The sequence below is a fragment of the Neoarius graeffei genome, chromosome 15, assembly GCF_027579695.1.
Source record: "Neoarius graeffei isolate fNeoGra1 chromosome 15, fNeoGra1.pri, whole genome shotgun sequence".
NCBI classification, from domain to species: domain Eukaryota; kingdom Metazoa; phylum Chordata; class Actinopteri; order Siluriformes; family Ariidae; genus Neoarius; species Neoarius graeffei.
In genome coordinates, this window is record NC_083583.1 from 77,371,998 (window position 1) to 77,393,148 (window position 21,151).

At 44.6% G+C, this 21,151-nt stretch overlaps 1 protein-coding gene across 4 annotated transcripts; it reads right to left on the bottom strand.

Moving 5' to 3' along the window:
* Positions 1-1,638: 1,638 nt before the first annotated feature.
* On the bottom strand, positions 1,639-17,633 carry LOC132899757 (very-long-chain (3R)-3-hydroxyacyl-CoA dehydratase-like). Of its 4 annotated transcripts, none has more exons than XM_060941882.1 (9): positions 17,212-17,633; positions 15,927-16,000; positions 8,967-9,015; positions 8,765-8,875; positions 8,482-8,609; positions 7,900-8,012; positions 7,718-7,812; positions 2,349-2,480; positions 1,639-2,232 (listed from the first exon to the last, which is right to left on the bottom strand). In XM_060941882.1, exons 2-9 carry the CDS (start codon positions 15,942-15,944, stop codon positions 2,159-2,161), a joined length of 720 nt encoding a protein of 239 aa, XP_060797865.1. In that variant the 5' UTR covers positions 15,945-16,000; positions 17,212-17,633; the 3' UTR covers positions 1,639-2,158. The 4 variants fall into 4 exon arrangements, with proteins under 4 accessions (XP_060797865.1, XP_060797864.1, XP_060797866.1 ...); XM_060941881.1 differs by having other exon boundaries at positions 17,188-17,633; XM_060941883.1 differs by lacking the exon at positions 17,212-17,633 and adding an exon at positions 17,019-17,098.
* Between the last annotated feature and the right edge of the window lie 3,518 nt (positions 17,634-21,151).

Here is a 21,151-nt window from a genome sequence, read left to right on the forward strand (position 1 = left end):
TATTTTTGAATAATTTTTACGCCCTACAATGGCTCCTAAACGCTCTGCATCTTCCAAGGCTCCTGCCAAGGAACCTAAGCACCAGAAGAAGGTAGGACTTCTTGATATGCTAAAGGAAGGGAAGAGTCTTGCGGCAGTATAGCCGAGGGTATAGGGAGTGTTTTAGACATCAAAATAAGCATTTGTGAGCAGTTTTATGGGGGGGGGGGGGGGGGGGGGGGGGGTTACAAGTATTTGCAATTTTGGCTTATTCGCGGCCATGTTCAGTCCCTAACCCCCGCGAATACTGAGGGCTTACTGTATTCCATCAGAGAGCACTTTTCAGATGAAAAAAGAAAGCATAATGAAGGCTGCTGGGTTTTGGTGTAAAATGAAGGAGTGAGTGTGACAGTCAAAGTGTCCAAAAGAACTGGGGCTGGTTCTGGAAGATGCTCAGGAAAACCTACAGATCATTTCCACATAAAACTGACCTCACTGGACCTGAGATGGATTTGTTTTTTTTAAAGCAAAGGGTCGTCTCACACCTACAGAAGCCGCGAGAGGCCCTTCATATAATCTTTTTTTTATTCACCTTATCCCGAGATAACGACATAATTAATTCAGGATCTCGAGAAAACAAAATTATTCCGTGATCTCGAAAAAACAAAACAATTATTTCATGATCTTGAGAAAACAGCTGAGATTTCTAGCAGAGCTGCGCCCCCTGTGGGTCACACAACAAAGACTTGAGGCCAATTTATGCTGACAACCCAGTCCTCGCAGACGGTGTTGCAGATGGTGTCTGCGTAGCCCCCCCACCTTCGCAGACGCTCTGCGCGCACCTCCCAAAAATTGTGACCACTGCAGAAGCCTCGCAGACAGCGTCGCAGACAAGAGGGCTCTGATTGGTCCACTCTACATCCGCTGTACACACACTTCCGCTTCCCTACTTTCCCGGTTTGGTTTGTTTTCACGACCGGCATTTTTAAAAACACGAGCGAAGATGGAGCAGCACGAAGAGCGGTTGATCGAGGAAGTACGTACATCTATACGACTCCAGTTCTAGTCATTATAAGTAACCGGAGGATAAACACTCCACTAACCACACCCACCAACTACTCCTAGCGATTTCGCGCCCCCTTGCGTTGTGGCGGTGAATAACATCGTGCACGCCTATTACTCCCCACTCAACGATAAATTACAACTGTCTGCGAAAAGCTATCTGCGAAAGCCTTGTCACAAGAGCATGCAGAGGCCCTTAGAAATTGTCGGACATGTAACAGAGCAGAAATGGCTTTTTACGATGCCTTGAGAGAGAGGGCGGGGCGGGCCAGTCTTCTGCGGAGGTGCCGCGGACTAATTTTGAAATGATCCCTTATTAAAAGACTTAATGCAATCTCTCCCTGTGTCAACCCCTGATCAGAATATTGCCTTATTAGGTGATCGATTATTCCAGACATTCTAATGACCAAAGTTGCGTCTATACAGAATGAGAAATAGCGCCAGAGTCAGCATATCACAAGTCTCTTGGCGTACCTGAATGAACCATTTCTCAGCTGTTTACTCGAGATCATGAAATAACAGTTTTGTTTTCTCGAGATCTCGAATTAGTCGTGTTGTTTTCTCGAGATCCTGAATTAATTATGTCGTTATGTCGGGATAACAAGGTGAATAAAAAAAGGATTATATGAAGGGCCTCTCTCGGCTTCCGCACACACCAAACACTGACTTTGTTTCATTTATTATAGCTCACTGATTACTGTTTAGAGTACTTTTTAAAAGTTGAAACATTTCATTTCATTATTTTTAAGCCATTTTTGGTCGACAGCATTTCTTTACACATGCCTAAGACTTCTGCACAATACTGTGCGTGTGTGTGTGTGTGTGTGTATAATTTTTCCCCCCCGTTGTAGTGTTATGCAGTCGACTGAAGAACCAGTTCCATCCAGTCTGAAATATTATCCTGAGCATCTTCTAACACCACGGCTAATCATCAGCTCCTCCCAACAGCAGCGACTCTGGCATGTGTTCCGCAAGCCGATACAAGACTGACAGAACGGTTATACTTATCAAAATACATTCAGAAATACAAAGCAAATAACTTCCCACTGAGTACTTGCTGTGATCCAGACAGCGTACTTTAGATATATTTAAAGAGGAATAGATCACCATGGAAACATCAGTCTGTGTGGGGTTTCAGCCGAAAAGCTCGTCTGCTTGGGTTCACCAGGTGTCTAATGTTTATAAAAAATCCTGCAAGAAAAACACAAATCATGTGCATACAGCAGACCACCAGGAAGATGAGGAATACACAACGGACTTATCTGATCACACACAGGATATGGAGCAAAGCTCATTTTCACTCTCACCAAAAAACATGAGGAGGAGGTAGAGTCGGAGCGAGAAGGAGAAGCTGACGGAGAAGCCCACTGCCTCAGGGAGGGGCACGCTGAACAGTCTGGTCTGATCGAACAGCGGGAGAGACTGGAGCACAGCAACAGCTGGAACACAACCATGTTCAATCCTTAAATAAGCAGTGGGTCATTTTTAAAGGCCTGCAAGGTGAACTGCCACTGCCACCTGCCCCGCCCCACCCCCGAGGCACAGCTCGTATCCAGGCATGTGCGTAGACAAATCAGACAAACCCAGAACCATCACACATGTTCTGGTCAGTACAATCACACGTATATTAGTTTAGTTCTGTGAAACCCTGAGTACCGTCAGAACCGTCACTGCGTTACGGGAATTAAACACTGAATGTGTGTTTGATGTGAATATCATTCATTATTAACACCACTCCAGGGCATTTCACTGGGACTGCGTTAATGTGAAAGACAAACTGTGCTGCTTTTCATTAGCGGCATACAGAAAACCGTTATGACTCTTCTTACCGCTTTAGACTGGTACCAACATTCAAAAACGTGCTTATTTAAGGAGTTAAAGGCATTTTTGAGACAAAGTCGGCAAACAGTCTTATTTTGTCAATTTGGGTGTGCCGAATTCAAATCTGCAATATGCCGAGCTCTATCTGACCTCTGTTGACCTCTAGAGGTCATTGAACTTTGGGCCTGTAAACGTCTCAGCTGAACCCAGTTTCTCAGCTTTCTAAGGAATGAAATGTACTAAAATGATTAATGAAGTTAGCAAATGGCCTTGTTTGTTAAATGTTTGGGTGCTGAATTCATTTTTCATTTGTAAAACGACATATGACCTCTGATAACCTCAAGGTCATTAAACTTGGCCTATAGGCCTATGCATTTAACGGCATTTTTAAACTGACTTTACTCCCCCAAAAAGAATATGAACAGACAAAAAACAAATAGAAAGGAACAAATACAACATTAAATGCCAGTCCATGTACATGTGACTTACTTTTCACAATGAGAATGCCTCGGCGATCACCTTACATAACATTGCATTACATTTAGCGGTTATTGTTTATACAAAGCTACTGAAAAAAGGACAGATTCAGCAGCATACAAAATGTGGGGGCATACAGGGTATACAGGTTAATCAGGGTTAGTATATACAGTGGGGCAAAAAAGTATTTAGTCAGTCACCAATTGTGCAAGTTCTCCCACTTAAAAAGATGAGAGAGGCCTGTAATTTTCATCATAGGTACACTTCAACTATGAGAGACAAAATGAGAAAAAAAAATCCAGAAAATCACATTGTCTGATTTTTAAAGAATTTATTTGCAAATTATGGTGGAAAATAAGTATTTGGTCAATAACAAAAGTTCATCTCAATACTTTGTTATATACCCTTTGTTGGCAATGACAGAGGTCAAACGTTTTCTGTAAGTCTTCACAAGGTTTTCACACACTGTTGCTGGTATTTTGGCCCATTCCTCCATGCAGATCTCCTCTAGAGCAGTGATGTTTTGGGGCTGTCGCTGGGCAACACGGACTTTCAACTCCCTCCAAAGATTTTCTATGGGGTTGAGATCTGGAGACTGGCTAGGCCACTCCAGGACCTTGAAATGCTTCTTACGAAGCCACTCCTTCGTTGCCCGGGCGGTGTGTTTGGGATCATTGTCATGCTGAAAGACCCAGCCACGTTTCATCTTCAATGCCCTTGCTGATGGAAGGAGGTTTTCACTCAAAATCTCACGATACATGGCCCCATTCATTCTTTCCTTTACACAGATCAGTTGTCCTGGTCCCTTTGCAGAAAAACAGCCCCAAAGCATGATGTTTCCACCCCCATGCTTCACAGTAGGTATGGTGTTCTTTGGATGCAACTCAGCATTCTTTCTCCTCCAAACACGACAAGTTGAGTTTTTACCAAAAAGTTCTATTTTGGTTTCATCTGACCATATGACATTCTCCCAATCCTCTTCTGGATCATCCAAATGCTCTCTAGCAAACTTCAGACGGGCCTGGACATGTACTGGCTTAAGCAGGGGGACACGTCTGGCACTGCAGGATTTGAGTCCCTGGCGGCGTAGTGTGTTACTGATGGTAGCCTTTGTTACTTTGGTCCCAGTTCTCTGCAGGTCATTCACTAGGTCCCCCTGTGTGGTTCTGGGATTTTTGCTCACCGTTCTTGTGATCATTTTGACCCCACGGGGTGAGATCTTGCATGGAGCCCCAGATTGAGGGAGATTATCAGTGGTCTTGTATGTCTTCCATTTTCTAATAATTGCTCCCACAGTTGATTTCTTCACACCAAGCTGCTTACCTATTGCAGATTCAGTCTTCCCAGCCTGGTGCAGGTCTACAATTTTGTTTCTGGTGTCCTTTGACAGCTCTTTGGTCTTGGCCATAGTGGAGTTTGGAGTGTGACTGTTTGAGGTTGTGGACAGGCGTCTTTTATACTGATAACGAGTTCAAACAGGTGCCATTAATACAGGTAACGAGTGGAGGACAGAGGAGCCTCTTAAAGAAGAAGTTACAGGTCTGTGAGAGCCAGAAATCTTGCTTGTTTGTAGACGACCAAATACTTATTTTACTGAGGAATTTACCAATTAATTCATTAAAAATCCTACAATGTGATTTCCTGGATTCTTTCCCCCCATTCTGTCTCTCATAGTTGAAGTGTACCTATGATGAAAATTACAGGCCTCTCTCATCTTAAGTGGGAGAACTTGCACAATTGGTGGCTGACTAAATACTTTTTTGCCCCACTGTATGAGAGGTTTTTTCTTTGTTGTTTGTTTTTTGTAAAGGCTTTACCCTGTTTAAAACAGAAAAAAACAAAACAAAAAACAAACAACAAAGAAAAAACCTCTCATTTATACTAACCCTGATTAACCTGTATACCCTGTACGCCCCCACATTTTGTATGCTGCTGAATCTGTCCTTTTTTCAGTAGCTTTGTATAAACAATAACCGCTAAATGTAATGCAATGTTATGTAAGGTGATCGCCGAGGCATTCTCATTGTGAAAAGTAAGTCACATGTACATGGACTGGCATTTAATGTTGTATTTGTTCCTTTCTATTTGTTTTTTGTCTGTTCATATTCTTTTTGGGGGAGTAAAGTCAGTTTAAAAATGCCGTTAAATGCATAGGCCTATAGGCCAAGTTTAATGACCTTGAGGTTATCAGAGGTCATATGTCGTTTTACAAATGAAAAATGAATTCAGCACCCAAACATTTAACAAACAAGGCCATTTGCTAACTTCATTAATCATTTTAGTACATTTCATTCCTTAGAAAGCTGAGAAACTGGGTTCAGCTGAGACGTTTACAGGCCCAAAGTTCAATGACCTCTAGAGGTCAACAGAGGTCAGATAGAGCTGGGCATATTGCAGATTTGAATTCGGCACACCCAAATTGACAAAATAAGACTGTTTGCCGACTTTGTCTCAAAAATGCCTTTGGGTGTCACAGTTCTGGATTTTGGTACCAGTCTACTTATTTTATCCTTCAGGGTTTTGCTTTTTTAAAATTAAACACTGATTCTGGTCTAAAGTGAGCATTGCACTGCATTTCCCTGTGTGACACCTGCAGTGTTGCACCCGTGTCACACTGAAATGCAATCACTGTCCGGGCACAGCCCACGGCTGCAATTAGAGAAGCAGAGTCGGGTCTGAAAGCGCCATCTTCCATCTTCCATGAGCAGCACCATCCTTATACAGGAACGTTCTTCATAGTTTCATATTGTTTCTTCAGTGCTGAACCCTTCAACATCTGGCTTTTCAGAGTTATAACTAAAACATATATAACGAAAGCTCGAGTGCACTGCTTAACAAGGCACAGCAGTTCATTCTTGTTATTAAAGGGCTGAGAAAGCGTCGGAGGAAAATGAACACTGACTGGGTAGTGGAGATGAGGATCTTATTCACAATCGAGTGCAAGAAAGATGCAGCTTCAGCATTTATCAGTGAAAAACCTTTTCATTTTCTTCCCCATAAATAGCAGCTCTGACTCTGTTAAAGGTCCCATGGCATGAAATTTTCACTTTCTGAGGTTTTTTAACGTTAAAATGAGTTCCTCGGACCTTCTTAAGTCACCCCAGTGGCTAGAAATTTCATAATGTGTAAACCAAACTATGCCCAACATTTGAGAATGGCGCGTCAAAATGGCGCGTTGAGAAGCTCTTCCCTTTACTACGTCAGCAAGGGAGATGATCCCCACGCCCCCCCTCTGGATTCCCACCCACTGTATGGATTGCCCCGCCCAGTTGTAGTGAGGAGACCATAGAGGACACAACATGGCATCACCTAAGCGAGCGAAACATGGAAGTTGCGCTGTACATGGATGTGACAACACAGAAAGGAGTCTGTTTTTACTGCCGACGGGAGAGCCCCTGAAGACGCAGTGGCTTCATTTTATTTACTCCAATAATACGCCGTCGAGTCTACCTAAGACGGTGTATGTTTGTTGGAAGCATTTTCCTGAGGAATGTTTCCACAGCTTGGGACAGTACAGGGCAGGTTTTGCACATCAACTGTCACTGAAGCCTGGGTCCGTACCAAGCATCCCTGCCGCATCAGCCACAAACACCCAACAAGTAAGTGTATAACTGTTAAGTCGTTTTGCCGTGTTTTAAAATCGGTGCGTTAGCCTTGCAATGGCTACATTAGCTGTGCAGCTAACCGCTTCCTGCAGTTAGCCAGGTACTCTGCGCTACAAAACTAAAGAGCATGCAGCATGCTCTGTTAAACTGAGTTTAGTCTGGAAATTGACTGTAACTTATGAGCTTATGTTTGACTATTGCTCCGCAATGCATGTCTTCTGTTGGATAAGCGCTATGTTGCTGTAGTTGCTGCTTCTATCCTCTTTGGTTATGGAGTGCGTGTTCAAGCCTAGGGTATTATACGTTCATAAACTACCACTCCGAACACTCTCACTCTCTGCTCTCTGTGTCACGTTGAGTTTACGAAAGGAGTCCGAGGGAGAACGGGGTTTTGTCTTAGCAGCGTGGCTACAGGCGCTGATAGCAGCGAGTATGTGTGTGCGCAGCTTGGTCAAGCCCCTCCCCCTCCCTCCATGGCCCGCCCCCACCCTCTACCCTTCCCCGCCTCCATGCTTCTCATTAGCAAAACGACGCACTGGGAAAAGCGCTGAAATGGGGCTTTCTCCCAGGAGGCTATATCTACATGCCGAGGGTTCATTTCGAGAAAGGCTGCGGATAGAACATCCGGAAACCTCCACGAGCCCGTTTAAAGCATCAACAAACCACCATGCCATGGGTCCTTTAACATCTCAGTGTACATGGATAAAACTGTAAAAAAAAATAAACTAATAGCTGTGTACACACACAGACACGGGCGGGACGGTATTCATCACCTTCTGTCAGAGTGGTGAGGGGATACAGCAGCGTGTGGCGGAGCCAGATCAGCATCCCGAACTTGGCGTCGAGGCTCAGCACAGGAAACGCAAGCCTATTGTGTACACACACACACACACACACACCTCAACATTTAAACTCATGAACCCCTGCAAGTCTTTATACAGGTTTAATGACTCACCTGAAGACCTCAGAGATGCTCCACAGGTAAAAAACCCAGAACACCACACTGCGCTCCTGCATCTCCTGCAAACTGCCGAAAACCACGAACAGAACGACGTTCCTCCCCATCACCTTCACACCACCACCACCACCACCACGGGAAAAACCCGAAACAGCACAGCCGTCAGCACAGAGTGTGACTGCATGAGTTTTAGACTTTTAAAACGTCTGAAGTAAATCAGACAATGCAGCAAGTAAATCATAAGATAGGCAGAGTCGCAGGTTTTTAAGATTTCTTGGATGATAAGATTAAATTAGACAAAGGCATCCTGTCATACTTATTTCAGGAAAAGTGGAAAGAGAAACAAAAATGGAGAAAGACAAAAATAATCTCTACCATCATCAGAGCACCAAATGAGAAAATATTCTAAGAAGGGTTTTTTAAATTTGTCCGTGCAGTCCAGAGCCCTGTAGGATCTACAGCTACACATGGTGTTTAAGTGGCTCGTTGTGGCAAACTACTAAAATATGATGCTTTTTCCTTTAATCTGTCACACACACGTGTGTGCGTATGATGTGGAGCACAGCTGGACAGCCTTGCCTGTATCATGGCGGGGATGACGGGAGTCTTTATGAGACCGACTGCTGCATTAATCACCTCCAGTACCGCCAGCATCTGACAGCCGTAGAGCACAGTGGCACAGGAGCTAAACGCACTGTACACGGCACCTAGAGATCAAATAAACACATCAGCTACGCAGTTACAGGGAGCAGACGTACAGCGTATGACAGAACCTGGGTGTAAATTCACCCGTGATATCAGTCAATGACGTCACCATCTCGAGTTACACACGTTATCTATATTTGTGACGTCCTTGCCTTACCTTGTCCGTGCAGTATGAGGTTGGCTGTCAGGAGGCTGAAGGTCCAGGAGAAGCCCAGGAACTGAAGCAGGTTGTACATGAACAGGTAGTGTCGTCTCAGAGCGTCCAGCACTGCAGCAAATTCAACACAAGCTGCATTTATGCATCTACATTCAGATATTATGAATACAGATGTTCCAGTGCTGAGTGAGATGCGTCTTACCACTGCACTGCTCCTGGCGTTTCGTAGCCGTCATGCTCTCTCTGGCCTCCTAGAACCCATCACAGACACAAGAAAGGTGCTTCAAGTGCTTGGAAACTGTTTCATTTCTGGCCAAGAAAGCTACGAGTTCTGATTTCCCATTATGCACTGTGAGCAGGCCGCAGATTGGTGGTGATGTTACTGCAACTGTTTTCCAAGCTTCGTGAGTTGTTTTTTGGTGCATCTCCACCTCATGTGTGGCCAAAAATGTCACGAAAAATTTCAATGCATGCACTGAAGTCTGGTGGTGATGTTTTCGGTGGCAAACTACACAGTGAATCCTCACAGATGGGTTTGGGAATACTTTCTGAAGCTCGGGAACCTTTGTGAGAGCCTATTTGTCTTGAATCCATAACCGTGATGCTCATGGGAGCCTCGGCGACACAGCAGCGAGACGTAGCCTAACCTTCGCCGAGACTTAAAAAGCGCATTTACATTTCACCATTCTTCATCAAGTTGGGCGAAGGGTTCATGAAGATTTGGCAAATGTTTGGCGACGGTTAGACGACTCATTTGTGATCGTCTCTGATTGGTTGGCGCTGATTAGGGCTGTGCCGATGTCATCCATCACGATGGAGAGCCACCATCGTGATACCACGCCCCCTCCTGTCATAAACATGCATATATCATCTGGGCCTATTTAACCTAAAAAGTTAGTTTTTAGTTAGTTAGTTAGTTAGTTAGTTAGTTAGTTTTGTTTAATATATAAATATAACAATTATATATAAATACATAATTATATAAACCATTATAAAGTAATATCCTATTACCGCTTGTTCACGTAGGCTATGGTGCAGGAACGTGCTAGTGAACATATGTGGTTACACAAATACAGTATGCTACTAATAATAAATGTTGACTTCATTTTTTAGCCTACACCAGGGCTTTTCAAAGTGTGGGGCGCGCCTCCCCTAGGGGGCGCCAGAGTTCTTTGGGGGGGGCGCAATGTGAGGAAAAATAAACCAGAATAAGTTATTATTGCGGACATTTAGCGAACTTCAGCTAGCCTTTACCAGAGACAAAATGGATCGATTTTTAGTACCTAAAGCTACAGTGAGTGAGGAGACTAGTCTGGCTAACGCAACTTCAAAGCTCTGCGAGCATTTGGTCTGGCAAAGATATTAAGCCCAACCGTTTCCCAAAGCGCGTGGTTGACCCGCCTCCCTGAAATGCCTCAGTTTGCTACTGGTCGAAGCCAGAAAAGGCTGTGACGAAGCTTAAACCAATCACATCACTCTTTCCTCTGACGTATGCGACACGACGGAAACTGCTTGAGTAAAAGGAGAAGAAGGAGGAGCTGAAGAGGACGATAATGGCGCGATCAAAGGCGAGACGACCACAACGATAGGATTCTCGCTGAGCCCCATTGATTTGGCTAGCAGCGGGGCTAACTGGTAGATTAAACTCTTACCGAAGCCGGTCGGGAGCAAGGCGAAAACGCCCTTCCTTTCAATAAATACCTCCAGGGCTGCTCTTTGCTCCGTTTTCAATGAGAACTTCCCGCTGAATGCTTTCAATACAGCATCTACCGCTGTGTCAAAGGCTTGCCGCTGCTCCATGTTCGTAATGTTTCTAGTGAATGAAGCGCTTCCGGCATAGATTCTGTAAACAATCTATGGCTTCCGGTCGCAGTTCTACTACGTCAGTGCCTTGAACACGCCTCTACCCAGGGCCATTGGAGATGCTCAAAGTTGATTGGCTCCCGATTTTTCAGGAGCTTGGAAGAGCTGGAGATAGCTTGCCTTGCCAGACTAAGCTCGCAACAGGTCCTCGTGTTGCGTCACACTTAGGATGGGCGGGCCCAGGCTATGAGGAGACAGAGTCTGGGCCAAGCAGAAAAAGAAGGCAGTATGAGCACGATTATTTAAAGTTTGGATTTTCATGGACTGGATCTGAAGATGCTCCACTGCCACAGTGTGTTGTCTGCCAAGAGGTGCTAGCTAACGATGCTATGAGATGTTTAAAATGTGTAAAACAAGATGGGTTTTTTTTTTTTAAAAAGCATAGATGTTTAAAATGTGTAAAAGAAAAAAATTAAAGTGTACAACAACAATTTTTTTTTAAAATACGAATGGAACATTAAGTATAGCAACAACAAAAATTGTAAGGGGGGCGCTGTTGTTTACTTGCTCTCTGAGGGGGGCGGACTCTCCCACACTTTGAAAACCCCTGGCCTACACTATACTTTTAATGTAAAATTTGTCATGTTGTTCAAACAAATAGCCACTATTAGCGACTTCAGTTGGGAAATATTTCACCTTATCAAACGGCAGTGAAGCGCAGACTTCGGCAGAAGTCAAATAAGTTTAATCTGGTAAATAGGCCTACTTTCAGACACAAAATGGTCCACTCTGAGCCATAATGTCAAACCAAATGGAAGAATGAAGGTGATTCTGATAAATGTAAAGACAGTAAAAAAAACAAACAATATTAAATCATGATTTTAAAAGCTGGTGCAATAATTCAAACACTAATAAATTGGAAAAATTAGCGCGTTCAAGTGCGCACTAAAGGCCGAAACGCATCTTCAATTGTTATGGTGTAAATAAACAATGAGTAATAGCTTAAGTGTAGTTTCTTCTCATAGTTTGAATACTAGTCTTTCATCGTTAGAGCCGATTAATATCTTGCCGTGATCAGTGAGTGCTCAGGGAGGTTCATTTCCACCTGCGCTTTGTGCAGCTCATTTCTCCGAAGCCAGCTGTGCGCAAACGCAGTGTTGACTGCTCGGCAAACTCCAAACGCTCGGTCTGTACTGGCCCTCTGGTGCGCAAGCGAGTTGGTTATGGCCAGGTTCAAATTGTGCCCAAAACAACTTAACCACGGCCATTTCAATTGCCTGATGGCTGTGACAATATTCGCCCCGTTGTTATACAGGCGATCTTTTTCTCCTCTATTTTCCATTCGGCAAGTGTCTCGCGCAACGCGTCTTCTAAATTGTCCGCTGAATGTGTCTCTGGCATGAAACTCGTCTGCAGGCATTTGGACAGGGTCTCTGCACATTTCTGACCAGCAAAAATAATACTTTTTAAGACCATTTTAAGACCACTGAGTATAAAAAATAAGACCACTACCGCGGAACAAATACGTACAGTAAAAAAAAAAAGCACACTCTAGGTTAAGTTCAAAGCATTTTTTTTAAATAAATAAGTGCATCTTCTGCAGAACCCACAGTATTTCTGCCTTCAGCGTAGCAGTTGGGGCGAATGCCGCGAAAGCACTTGTGCTGGGACCCGGAGACCAGGGCTCGAAATTAACTTTTTTTCTTTGTGTCCCCCAGTGGTCCCGAATTCTGTGTTGTATTGTCCCGAATGGAAGCAATAGTGTCCCCATTTTTTTCCTCTCTGAAATAACCAGTGGTTAATATTATCATATGAAGTTACTATTATATTTGTAACTATGCGATTTTGAACCCTTTATATCATTTTTACAATAAGTCACAAGACACAAGCGACACATGTCCTATACATCATCTACTTCAAAATTACAGTTATTGCATTTTCAGTTTATTAAACTTTGGCGATCTCACTGTATGAATAGATACCCGTTTATTTAAAGGGGCCAACTAGCTCATTCAGAAAATGTTTCAACTCCCTACATCTGCAGTACACTTTAGTTGAAAATAAGACTCCTTTTATGTTCATTTCATCTACTTATACCTTGAATATCTGTTGGCACTTATAAGGCCAACTTATCATTTTCACCATTACCGTTATCCATTTTTATGAACTTTCCGTTATCCATTTTATCCATTTTTTCCGTTATCCATCCACATCATTCCTGTTGTATTTTATAACGTGTCTAACAGTGTTCATTAAGTTCATTCAGTTGCTCGCGTTGCCTGCAGACCAGGCGATGACACTTTGGATCCTGAGGGTCCCGGAGACGTTATGTCTGGGCTTTCAGTTTCTTCCCCGCGGTCGGTCCGCTTCAACCACTTCAGCATTTTTGTTCTGGCAAGAGTCGGCGCAGCGTGTGCGGTAGCAATTCCATTCCAAGTCCATATAATGCGGACTCCGGCCGAAGATTCTAGAACAGAATGCGCTGCTCTGTAGCCTATGGCTGCAGGGGCATCGGAAGTGTAGCTACTATGTATTTTTCGCTGTTAACGTTTTAAAATTAAAATTGACAAATTAGGTGAATGTCTACGTATGTGTTACGGCTTTGTAAATAATATTAATGTAGAACTTTTTTTCTAGATCTATTTTTTTCCATTGTCCCGGGATTGTCCCAGATATAATAATTTTGTGTCCCGATGACATTTTTTATGGTCCCCGGGTCGTCGGGACACCGTTAGTTTCGAGCGCTGCCGGAGACGCTAAAGCTGGCATTGCACTTTTTGTGACCGTAGAGGCGAACATTGGCATGGGGACTGTTGTTGCCCGACTAGCAGCATAGCGCATATGCTTTTCCCCTTTCGAGTGAGCGTCAAGGGCTTTACAGCCCATTGTTGTTAACTTGATGTCTTTCCGACATACCTTACATCTCGCTTCATATTCTGAAGTTGCTGTTGTTAGCCAACTTTTGTATTTTGGCTCCTCAAGCCACTTGTTACTAAACTTACACTTCCCCATCTCCGCTCATGTTCAAGTTCAACCACTTCTTCCTCGTCTGCTCTACTCTCAATGGTTCTACTACATGGATAAAGGAACACACTGCCCCCTGTGGCGTGGTTCCTGCGCTATTAGAACTAGTGCTAGACACACAACGGCTCTTGTGCTACTTGTTCAGCATCTTGAAAACAAACGACACTGGTTGAATAAATAACGTTAGCGCGGAAAAAAAATCCAGACATATGGGGTTTTTTTTCATTTACCGTAGGCTACCCAGATGAAATTTTATACCTCCCATGTGAAATTTAATACCATAGCTCAAAAAATAGCGAAATATAATGCTTTTTAAGACCTTAAAAAACACATATTAAAAATAAGACTTTTTAAGGATCCGCGGAGACCCTGTGGACTGCATTGCCCACTCTCGGTCCACATAATGTACGGTAGCTGACATATAGGGCATCATGTTGCAGCTGGACCACATATCCGTTATCAAGGCCAAATATTCCACATCACCTAGCGCTTTTTTCTTTACGTGCCAAAGCCTCGGATGAGTATCTAATACTTTTAATAATAATAATAATAATAATAATAATAATAATAAAATATTTAATAATGCGGTATTAAAATCCCCTCCCCCACGATCACGATGTTTGCACTGTAAACATCGTCGATGCCAATTAAGGGTACATCGCACAGCCCTAGTGGCAAAGTGGAAAACTGTTCTGTGGTCAGACGAACCAAAATGTGAAGTTCTTTATGGAAATCAGGGACGCCGTGTCATTCGGACTAAAGAGGAGAAGGACGACCCGAGTTGTTATCAGCGCTCAGTTCAGAAGCCTGCATCTCTGATGGTATGGGGTTGCATTAGTGCGTGTGGCATGGGCAGCTTACACATCTGGAAAGACACCATCAATGCTGAAAGGTATATCCAGGTTCTAGAGCAACCTGACAATGCCAAACTGCATCAATTACAGCATCATGGCTGCGTAGAAGAAGGGTCCGGGTACTGAACTGGCCAGCCTGCAGTCCAGATCTTTCACCCACAGAAAACATTTGGCGCATCATAAAACGGAAGATACGACAAAAAAGACCTAAGACAGTTGAGCAACTAGAATCCTACATTAGACAAGAATGGGTTAACATTCCTATCCCTAAACTTGAGCAACTTGTCTCCTCAGTCCCCAGACGTTTACAGACTGTTGTAAAGAGAAAAGGGGATGTCTCACAGTGGGAAACATGGCCTTGTCCCAACTTTTTTGAGATGTGTTGTTGTCATGAAATTTAAAATCACCTAATTTTTCTCTTTAAATGATACATTTTCTCAGTTTAAACATTTGATATGTCATCTATGTTCTATTCTGAATAAAATATGGAATTTTGAAACTTCCGCATCATTGCATTCCGTTTTTATTTACAATTTGCACTTTGTCCCAACTTTTTTGGAATCGGGGTTGCAAATCTATTTTTGCGTTTGATATATATTGGTGCGGTCTCCCCTCTTTATGTTGTGGCGGCCTTGAGCCAGGAAGTCATGACACTGGTAATATGCAAAAGCGTTTATTTTTTGTCTTATTTACTCAGATAAAAGTCTGATAAGAGAACGTGTGTATAGAGCTGCTGTAATGTGAGTGTTAACTGGAACTAATGCGTCTCGTGGATGTTCTGCATCATGAAACATGAAATGTTTCCTCCAAACTCTGACAAACTTTCGGGTCGATGGATGAGGCGAAACTGGTGTGGGTGTGGTGCACTGTTACCCCTTTTCCACCAAAGCAGTTCCAGGGCTGGTTCAGGGCCGGTGCTGGTTCACAACTTGCGAGCCAACTGAGAACCAGTTTGCTTTTCCATAGCTCAGGGTGCTAAGGGGAGCCACGTCATTATGTCGCTGGGTTTGCATAAACCTTGGAGTGAACATCAAAGCAACAATAATAATAATAATAATGGATGACTTTGCGTTTGTACAGCTGCTGCTTCTCGTCGCTTAAAAATGGCGATCTTTCGCGGTCTTGTTATTGTTGTTGGTCTTAACAACTCCGCCCCCCCGCTGATGTAAGCGGTTCTTTCCTCTGGCCCAGCAGAGAGTTGGTGCTAGCCTGGAACCGGTTTTTCTGGCCCCAGAGCCAGTTCTTTGTCAGTGGAAACAGAAAACCCGGTTCCAAACTAAGCACTGGCCCCGAACCAGCCCTGGAACTGCTTTGGGACTGGCATCCTATCCAGGGTGTATTCCCACCTCGCACCCAGCGTTCCTGGGACAGACTCTGGACACCCCGACAGGTTAGTGCGATTTCCTGAAGATGAATGAATGAGATGGACCTGGAGGATCTGGAACACAACCTGGATGAGCAAAGCCCTAAAGGAAGCTCACCTGCTGCTGCTGGTCCATTTCACACTTTGTTTTGGAGATCAGATCCAGGCACCACAGGATACTGAGCTACATCCCTGAACAAAACACACACACACACACACACGTGTTTAACCCTTTGATGCAAAACATATGCACACCCCTTCTAATGCACAACATGGGTCAAAAATGACCCGCATTCATTTTCCAGGTTATTTCATGCTGACTGAGTTTTTCTTTGCTCTATCTTTTGAAATCAATTTATTTTATGATTGAATATTCCAAGTATTCTTTAAATATCTTGTTTTTAATGACCACAAATCATTAATTTAATTTTTTCTTTCCTACTTTATGAACAAAAATACTTTTTATATTACTACACATGGGTCATCCAAGTGTGATTTAAAATTAAATGTCTTAATACTATAATAATAATTTGTTTCAAGTAATTACTTTAGCAGTGAATGGGGCCAGATATTTATTTATTAACTGTGTCGTTAGCTAAGCCAACTACAATAAAATTAGCTAACTAAAGTAGAATATGTCGACAGCTCAGTAGCTAATAGTAATTACTGTAACTTTCTGACAAGTAATCTACTCACTCTCAAGGGAACCTAAACATCATCAATTTTTTTTCTAAGGTAATGTTAGAACAATTGAAAAACATTACTTGCATGTATGAGATGGGCAAAGGGCGCTGTGCTGAGCTGTGAAATGTCTGACACAAGCACAATTCACAGTTCCCACCAAACGCTGGAGTAAATGCATGCGGGTCGGTTCTGACCCATGTGTGTAAACTTGATGTAGAATTACAAAAGCTGTGCTTGTTCATAACTTAAGAAAGGAAAAATAAAAATGATGATTTGTGCGAAACAAAAACAAGATATTTACTGCATATTTGGAAAAGTAAATGACAAAATGAATTTCTTTCAAAAGTAGATCATAGAAACACTCAGCCATACATGAAATAACCTGGAAAATGAATGCAGGTCGTTTTTGACCCATGTTGTGCATTAGAAGGGTAGTGATACAAAAAGGGGTTTTATTCAAAAAGTAAGAAAGGAAAAAATAAAATGAGGATGTATGATGATCAAAAACAAGTTAATTGAGGAATACCTTGAATACTGAATGATGGAATTAATTTATTGCAAAGATATAGAAGATAAAAACTCAGCCGGGTCACTTCTGACCCATGTTTTGCATCAATTAACAGTCATCAGTCCTGGAAGCCTTCATCATTCTGACATCTCGCGATTACACAGCCTTTGTATTTTGAGCATGTTACCTGCTTCCCACTCAGAGCAGCAGCCTGCTCCCCTGAGGCCCGTGTCCCGGCTGAGGATGCGGTGCGGCTGTGTGAGGAGAGGTGTGGAGAGGAGAGGAGAGGAGTGGAGAGGAGTGGAGAGGAGAGGTGTGGAGAGGAGAGGAGTGGAGAGGAGAGGGGGTTAGTGTGCGGAATGTCCTCCCCACAGCTGTCTCACTGAGGCGCTCAGGAACTCCATGCAGCTTAGCAAGCTAGTCACAGACCATCCACAGGCTAGCAGCTTAGCTAAAGGCTAGCAGGCTAGCTCAAATATAATATAAGAAAATATATATTTTTTTAAAAACGACATATATAACGAAATATGAGCACAACGTAAAAACTCCTCCCGCGAATAATGTGATAAAGAGGATAAGCGGGGACTGCGCTCGCTTCACACACCGCCGTGATGGAGTAACGCAGGATCCGAATCTTCTCACTGAGTCACTTCATTCGGCTCAGCCCAAGAGTCGACTCTTTAGGATCTCAAATGACTCACTGACACATTTTGATGAAGTGATTGTGGTTTTCTTTCTTCAGCTTCAGCTCATTCTGTCAGGAACCATCAGCCAACATCTGAACAAAACTACAACAACTAAAAATACCAGTGCATCTCAAAAGATTAGAACACCATGAAAAAGTTCATTTTTTTCATAATTTAATTCAAAAAGGTAAACTTTCAAGGCAGCGTAGTGGTTAGCACTGTCGCCTCACAGCAAGAAGGTCCTGGGTTCGAGCCCCGTGGCCGGCGAGGGCCTTTCTGTGCGGAGTTTGCATGTTCTCCCCGTGTCCGCATGGGTTTCCTCCGGGTGCTCCGGTTTCCCCCACAGTCCAAAGACATGCAGGTTAGGTTAACTGGTGACTCTAAATTGAGCGTAGGTGTGAATGTGAGTGTGAATGGTTGTCTGTGTCTATGTGTCAGCCCTGTGATGACCTGGCGACTTGTCCAGGGTGTACCCCGCCTTTCGCCCGTAGTCAGCTGGGATAGGATCCAGCTCGCCTGCGACCCTGTAGAACAGGATAAAGCGGCTACAGATAATGAGATGAGAAGGTAAACTTTCATATATTCTCTATTCATTACATGTAAAGTGAAATATTTAAAGCCTTTCTTGTTTTAATTTTGATGATTATGGCTTATAGGTCATGAAAATCAGAAATCCAGTATCTCAAATTATTAGAATATTCCCTAAGATCAATCAAAAAAAGGATTTACAATACAGAAATGTCCAACGTCTGAAAAGTATATTCATTTATACACTCAATACTTGGTCGGGGCTCCTTTACCATGAATTACTGTATCAATGCGGTGTGGCATGGAGGTGATCAGCATGTGGCACTGCTGAGGTGTTACTGAAGCCCAGGTTGCTTTGATAGTGGCCTTCAGCATATCTGTATTTTTGGGTCGGGTGTTTCTCATCTTCCTCTTGACAATACCCCATAGATTCTCTCTGGGGTTCAGGTCAGGCAAGTTGGCTGGCCAATCAAACAGTAATATCATGGTCAGCAAACCATTTGGTAGTAGTTTTGGCACTGTGGGTAGGTGCTAAGTCCTGCTGGAAAAGGAAATCAGCATCTCCAAAAAGCTCGTCAGCAGATGGAAGCATGAAGTGCTCTAAAATCTCCTGGTAGATGGCTGTGTTGACTTTGGACTTGATAAAATACAGTGGACCAACACCAGCAGATGACATGGCACCCCAAATCATCACAGACTGTGGAAACTTCACACTGGGCTTCAGACACCTTGGATTCTGTGCCTCTCCACTCTTCCTCCAGACTCTAGAACCGTGATTTCCAAATTAAATGCAAAATGTACTTTCATCTGAAAAGAGGACTTTGGACCACTGAGCAACAGTCCATTTCTTTCTCTCCTGAGCCCAGATAAGACACTTCTGACATTGTCTCTGGCTCAGGAGTAGCTTGATATTAGGAATGCGAAAGTTGTATCCCCTTTCTTGAAGATGTCTGTTCGTGATGGGTCTTGATACACTGACACCAGCCTCAGTCCACTCCTTGTGAAGCTCTCCCAAGTTCTTGAATCAACTTTTCTTGACAATCCTCTCAAGACTGCGGCCATCCCTGTTGCTTGTGCACCTTTTCCAGCCACCCTTTTCAGCAATGACCTTTTGTGGCTTACCCTCCTTGTGGAGGGCATCAGTGATCATCTTCTGGACAACAGTCAAGTCAGCAGTCTTCCCCATGATTGTGGTTGTGTGTACTGAACTAGACCGAGAGATACACTGTGTTCATACTGTTTTACTCAAACTCGAAATGAAATATTCTAACATTTTGAGATGGTTTTTTAATGTTTTTGTACTGTATGCCATACTGATTAAAATTAAAATAGAAAAATGCTTGAAACATTTTAGTTTATGTGTAATGAGTCTATAATATATCACATTTTCACTTTCTTAAATAACTGATGGAAAATATTGAACTTTTTCACAGTATTCTAATTTTTTGAGATGCACTAGTATATACAGTATCAGCAAGTCTGTTGTGCTGAAAACAGTGTTTAAGTGAATAAGTGCAGGACACAGCATTAGGGCTCCTCACTGTCAAGAACACTGTAGGTATTTGTGGCAGCGGGGGCGTGGTCAAGCATCAGTCTGTGACAGGAGGGTGGAGCCGGGGAAGGTGAGTGGCAGATTCGCTACACCTGACGGTAATTAACCTGTGTTTTGTGTGTGTTTTCCCAGTAAACCGCTCCCTATTTTAAGAGGCTGAGAGAGAGCAGAGGGAGCGCGACCCGGGAGTGGAGGCTGAGAGTGTGTCTGTGTGCTGCGAGTTCTTTTAAACTGAAAAGTTTATTAATAAAATACGCAGTTACTACCTCCAAACGTTGTCCTGCCGTCCTCTGTGCTCCACCCACGCATTGTCCGCGCTACAGTGGTGCTGAAACCCGGGAAAAGGTGGAGCACCAGTGCTACAGCTCCATGGAATCCTCCCCGTTCGCGGACTTGGTCCACGCCCTCGCCACGGCTCAGCAGAGCCAGCACCAGGCACTCGTCACGCTCCGAACGGAGCAGGAGCGCCGCTTCGAAGCCCTGGTGCTGGCTCAACAGGAAGATCGAGAGGCGTTCCGGCGGCTCCTCGCGTCGGCGGGGTCCACCAGCGCCCCGGCCGCGGGCCCGTCTCCCCTCACTGTGACCAAGATGGGCCCGCAGGACGACCCCGAGGCTTTCATCACCTTGTTCGAGCAGGTCGCCGAAGCCTCGGGGTGGCCGATGGAGCAGCGCGCGGCGCGCCTCCTCCCCCTCCTGACTGGAGAGGCGCAGCTGGCCGCATTACAGCTCCCCGCCGACCGCCGGCTGGCCTACGCTGACCTTCGCCGGGCCGTCCTCCAGCGCGTGGGGCGCACGCCGGAGCAGCAGCGCCAGCGCTTCCGCGCGCTGCGGATGGAGGAAGCCGGCAGCCCGTTCGCGTTTGGCCAGCAGCTCCGGGACGCCTGCTGGCGGTGGCTGAGGGCCGAAGATCGCGACGCCGAGGGAATCATCGACCAGGTGGCGCTGGAACAGTTCGTTGCCCGCTTACCAGCCGGAACCGCGGAGTGGGTCCAGTGCCACCGCCCGGCGTCGCTGGATCAGGCCGTAGGACTGGCGGAGGATCATCTGGCGGCTGTACCGGCGGCAGGACAACGGATGACATCGTCTTCTGTCTCCTCTTCTCTCTCTCTGTCTTCCCCCCCTCTCTCTCTGTCTTCCCCCCCTCCTCCCGTGTCCCGTCCTCGCCCCATTCCCCCACCACGGAGGCGGGGGCCGGCCCCACCCCAGCCGGCCCGCCGCACCCGTGGTGCCCTCCCGTTTCTCCCTTCTGTGTCTGTCTCTCCCCCCCCTCAGGTGAGTGAGCCCCAGAACACAGTTGCAGAGGGGAGGCCCGGGCCGGTTTGCTGGCGCTGCGGGGAACCGGGCCACCTGCAGCAACAATGTGCAGCGATGGAGGTGGGGGCGGT